Here is a 6,000-nt window from a genome sequence, read left to right on the forward strand (position 1 = left end):
GAGCAGACCTGAGGGTGAGAAAACCTGGAATCTCTTTCCAGAGCCAATTACGATTTATCCATCAATCCGGATCATTCAGAACATCTCGAAATTACTGACCGACTGACAGCTTTGATTTAAGAGGGTCTGGACCCGAGCTGCGGCCTGTCTACACCCTGTTGTTGTTCTGCCCATCACGTCCCCGGACCCCCGTGCTGTGCCGAAGCGGGGCTTTGAGAAACCAGATCTACGTCGTCCATCTCTGTGCGCACGGCACAGACAGGCCTTCCATTAGTAAATGTGTCTGTGGATGACCTTCGCCATTCTGACCTCCTGACCCCTACCCCCTCTCCTGAACTACCTAAAAGGGATGAAAGATATCGGGGCCAAACCATGTTTTACGGTGTCATCAGCAGCTTTCGGCCTATCTGCTGTTATCTTTGAACCTGTTTCATCATGGGCCTTTTTTAAAGGTCTCCACTACAACACACGCAAGAACAGAATGGAGTAGCCAACAGACGGATATACTGTATGAAATTCCAAGACGGGAAAGATATAGCGGCAACTGTTTGCTCAGCGGCCAAAACACATTCTCATCATTCTTAATAATTACAGCAGTAAATCCTCAGCGAGTGGGAAAGGGGGGACCTGTGGATAAACACAATCGAGCTTCGGAGTTCAGAGAGCATTCAAACCTCATCCCTGGATGCTGAATGCTTTATTATCATTTAACTGAGTGCTGATATGGGTTTGATCCTGTTCTCCCTCATGTGCCTTAAGTGTTAGATTCTTAGCCTAACCCTGGTGCTACCCAGAGGTCCAAATCTTTGCCACAACAACACGAGCAGGACGACAACTCCCTCTACTGTGTTTGCTCAGCTGGGTCGGCTTTGTCAGTCAGTATCAAACTTCATGTTCCTGCCTCTTTATTGTTTTTCTCTGCCTCTGTTTAGTTTCTTTGCACTGACATGGTTTGTTGGTTTTTTGGGCTTTGTTTTGCATCAAAGGGAACATCTCCCATGTACAATGTTTGTTCCCTCGGACAATAAGAAGGTCAAGTGGTCACTCATAACAGTTACCTATAACCATTGAGTATTTTATCACAGAGAAAAACCAACTCAAAGCAAAGGGACTGGTTGATATTGATAGCATTGTCTGGTTTAAGATGGTCTGGTTTGCTGATATAAAAGGATTTTGAACAATTTTGGGTTTTTTGAACAGTTTTGGCCAGGCTGGTTAAATGTAAACTAGTTTTGGCAACAAATGGCAGTTCCATTGTCAGTTTCTTCACAAAAATACCGGCTTCATACTGACCTGCAAAGATACGCAGGCGTTTGCGTCTCGGAGGAGGCCCAAGTCCAGAAACGCCGGTACACTCATCTTCGTCATCACAGTCTCCGCTCTCCAGACCCTCCTCATCCTCATCTGCTCGGCCCTGCCCGGATGGATCTCTTTTTGCAGTGCCTCCTGCTGGTCGAGCCCTCCATCGCTTCTCAGGCAACGTCACCATCCGCAAAAGCTATGAAAAAAACATAATTTATCATGAACTGCTTCGGCTTGGGTGAAACGGCACGTTATACCCTGAAGACTAGTACAGGCCTAGCGTTTAGGTTTTCAGCACATGTTAGTATGTTCAGTGTGTTATAACATAACATATAAAGTTATGTTATTGACTGTTGTTGCTCTCTAGGGCATTATATACCGATATCAGACATGCTTACATTTGTGGATTTGTACACAATCATGCCGTAGCTGAAAACTGTCAAACAAAATGAAATGTGAAACGAATTTGATATAAAAAGCCAAATATTTTATTTAGCAAATATGGCAGACATATGTTTCTTAAAATTATTTGGATAAACAGACTGTCATATTATTTATGGTTGTTATAGATTACATATCTAAATGATCTCTGAGGTGAGAGGACATAACAAAAACCATGAACATCATCACAGCAAAAGCTCAGAATAAAACAATGATGGCTTTAAATCGTATGATTTCATTATGATTTAAAATAGTCATCTGCTTTCTGTCAGAAACGTGATTGCATAAATTGCTCAGCAGTGGTCTGTATAGTTACAAATAATATGACTTCATAATAAAGCCATAATAATTCAGCCCAAAATGTTTTTGTTCCTCATGTCATTCCAAACTTTTTCTTTCATTAAATATTAAAAAGAAATTGAGCACATTGTCTGAGATTTTCTTGTCTATCCAAAGAAAGCGGATGGGTACCTTGGTAAGAGATCTTTTACTTGAGAAGAAACATCATACAGGTGATACCCTTGCTATTAGCTACCATCAGCTTGAAAAAGTGAAATAGGTTGGGTATAGAAACTCATTTCAAGATCTTTTCTCTTCTTGCATGTAGTGCAATAGAGACGAACATAATAGATAAATGTTAAATTATCTGATTCATACATCGACCGCTGCTGTGCTTTGCCAAAATTTAATTGCAAAAAATTCCATCCTCCTCCTCCTCCTTCTGCATTCCCTTTAATCTTTCTACTCCGTCTCTCTTTTTATTGATTTCCTTCCGATGTGCGGACACAGGCATGCGCTTGCTGTTTTGGTTGTTGTTGTTTTTGTCTACAAGAGAAAATTGAGATCAGATGGGTCTGGCTATGGATGGCTTCACATAGAGCAACGGCTTCCGACCAGCACCCAGTACGACTCAAAAGAAAAACTATAAACGGGCAATTATTATATTACATTATACACCTCAGAAGATAAACAGGCCCTACTAAAAACACAAACCCCCATCTGTGATTTAAAGTCAGCACATTCTCAGGAGGTCAGCAGGGAAAGTCATACAACATATACCACCAGCTCTCCATACAGACCTCCATTCAGACACGAACACAGGAGGTACAGAAGCATCTGTTTGAACAAGTCCGCAGGGCCAGCGAAAGAGAAACTGATTCATTTATGATTCATTTGCCCACCGGCAATGCCACCAAAAAGCATAAAACAGACAAAAGAAGTCTGACATAGGTGTCACAAAGAATAACGCCAACTAGCATAACCGCACTCTATTGATGAAAAATGACTTTTGCTGTTAATGAAATTGAAAGATAAACAAACGTGCTTCTTTACCCAATGTGGTATTTCAGTGCGAAATGGGCCTTTAATGCACTCAGCTCTCTTGTTTTAACAGCATGTTTTCGGAAAGCGGCATGAGTCTAAGCCCTGAGCACATTTATTGAGGGCTCTGAATTCCTTTCCGAAGACCGTTGCCCGGTAACGACGTGAGAGGACTCTCCCCACAAACCATTTTAACTTTGAAACCAAACAGTCGTAAAGAGAGGGATGCGGTTGAGGGTATTTTAAAACAAATCCTAAAAAAGGTAGAGGGGGAAACAAAAAAAGAAAGAAAGGCTTGAGGACAACTGTTTGGCATGGGGCGTGTGGACAAAAGGGTGAATGGATAAAGCCACAACCAAACACACACAAACACATGCAGCGACCAGCTGAGGTACAACATGATGCTTTCATTTGGCACCACAGATTAAATTTCTAGCTGGTGCCACCCTAAAGAAAAAAACACAAAATTATTTACACTTTAAAAAACGTCACTGTATACACATACATACATTTATTGATCACAAAAAATATCATTATTTTCTTTTTCAACATATGGTCAGTGAAAAAAGGTGATTAACTTTCAGTGGGAATTTAAAAAACAACATTTTGGATGGCAATTTACACAACAGCTGTTTTGGGTGCTACAACGCAACTTGAAAACAGGTTTCAAAGTGCATGTTTTTGAAAACAATGGTGTTATAATATTGTCTGTTATTATATAATATTGTCTGTGTATGAACCATAGACTGTAAAAAAGATAGACGTAGTGTCCATGACGTCACCTATAGGTTTCTGAAGATCATTTTTGAACCAAAGTAGGCGGTGTCTGCCGTCGCCATCTTGACCACGCGTCACCGCATATCACTCGTGGATATCCGAAATGGGTAAAGAGGCGGGACATGGGTGAATCTGAGGTGGCTGGTTGCTGAAACCATGCCCCCCTACCTCGGCTTAGCAGTGGCAGTTCACACGTCACTCAAGTGGCCACGCCCTTAATTCTGCAGAACTTTTAAGCTTAATATAATTTAAACGGATGAGTTAAAAAAATCACCCCTTAACATTTCTCATGCTATACAGACTAAAAACAATTTTTGTACCAGGCTGCAAACATATTTTTTCTGCTCTAAAGATGGGCATTTTAACATGAGGGTCTATGGAGATTGACTCCCTTTAGGAGCCAGCCTCTTGTGGCCAGTCGATGAATTGCAGTATAAATCACTTTCGTATTGGCTTCATCAGAGAGATCGACAGGTTGCCCCTCGGTATGAACTACAAAACGCAAATGTTTAAAACGATGATGTAACGCACATGCATATTATGTGTTCACGCATAGTGTGACATCGCCAACTACTTGTCTGGCATGCATGATAGAGGTTTTAGTTATTTTCGTGGATCTGTGTGAACGTTTTGTTTGTATTGTCTATACACAAAACGTTTTAAAAACAAACTCTTTTTAGTAAATGGTTGTCGTGTAAACAAACCCTTAGAAAGCTAACCCGGTTACTGAAAGTGGGGACATTGCAATATGGTTACCAATTCTTCTGAAACACTCAATGGTTGCCATCAATATTATCCGGTATCTACACAACAATTTTGGGGAAAATAAATATGAAATGATAATAACTTGAAAGTGAGGAAACAAATAAAGGGAAAATATAAATCAAGAACATGTCTCATATTTGATGAAAACCCTCCTCATTTCTGTGGTCCAGAGGCTTTGGGAACGTGGAGCTGAAGGAATGCAGAATAGCCGAACACAAAAAATGCAATTAGTATCTATTCAGCCACGCGATCCCTTCTTTTCTTAAACGCACAGAACGTAAAGGAAAACTCAATGCGCAGAAACTCCACACGAAAAGCCAGCACATGGCAAACTGCTCAAGTCAGGCCGGTCAAAAAACAGACGCGGCAACTACAAACCTGTTGTTTTGACCCACACCGGGACTGAACTCTGCTTAGGGTCAGCGCTCAGAGCAATACTGTAATAGCACATGGCAGTTTACTGTTTAATCCACCAGACAAACCAATGAAGCGTATGCCAGCAGAGGAGAGAACTCACAGGAAATGATAAAGCCATGACAAACAATGACTGGTGATTAACCTCAATGTGTGTGCAGATCTTATTCACTCAGCAAAGGCAAACCAAAGTTCATGACTTTTTAAAATGCTTCATTTGTCTGTGCAATGATTATTGTCCAAAAATAGCCCAATGTATGATTTTTTAAAAATGTTTACTGTCCGCTAGCATCAAATCTAAAGCCTGATAGCTTAAAAAAGTAAAAGGTCAACCATATCCACCGCATATAGCGTGAGATACATTATGCACTGGACTTGAACTTAAAGGGCATATATTATGCAAACTCCACTTTTACAAGGTGTCTGGACATGAATGTGTGTTGGCAGTGTGTGAACACAACAACCTTACAATAAAAAAAAAATCCACCCTCTCCTTCTTTTTGAATCCCCATTAAGCCAAAGCAGTCTTATTAGACGTGCTGTTTTCATTCTCTTGTTAATGTGACGTCACACAAACAAAGCCCCGCCTATGACCACTGACTGACTGGTTAATTTTACACAAAGGCTTTTCTAAATGTGTTTGTTAGCATGTTGTAGCGCATTTACACACCCTTAAGATATTTGTAATCAGGCAGGAAGCAGGAGCACCATTGACTTCCATAATAGGAAAAATACTGTGGAATTAATTGTGCTTCAAAACAGTTTGGTTAAAAACATTCCTCAAAATATCTTCATTTGTGTTCAGCAGAAGAAAGAAATTCATACAAGTTTGTAACAAGTTGAGGGTGATTCATTTTGTGAAACTATCCCTTTAAAAGGAAGGGTTTGTTTTAAATCTCTAACCCTCACTGTCTGCAACAACAGTGATTTTTCCTTTATAGGGACCACTAAATATTCCTAGATGCACTAATTATTAAACCT

General features: G+C 40.4%; 1 protein-coding gene across 1 annotated transcript in view; it reads right to left on the reverse strand.

Annotated features, from left to right (window-relative positions):
* Positions 1–6,000, reverse strand: part of gpc3 (glypican 3) — a 152,240-nt gene that overhangs the window by 24,359 nt on the left and 121,881 nt on the right. The window contains exon 7 of the mRNA XM_065271835.2: positions 1,294–1,498. Within this exon, the coding sequence (XP_065127907.2) occupies positions 1,294–1,498 (205 nt within the window). The remainder of the gene's footprint in view (positions 1–1,293; positions 1,499–6,000) is intronic.

The sequence above is a fragment of the Paramisgurnus dabryanus genome, chromosome 16 (assembly GCF_030506205.2).
Source record: "Paramisgurnus dabryanus chromosome 16, PD_genome_1.1, whole genome shotgun sequence".
NCBI lineage: Eukaryota > Metazoa > Chordata > Actinopteri > Cypriniformes > Cobitidae > Paramisgurnus > Paramisgurnus dabryanus.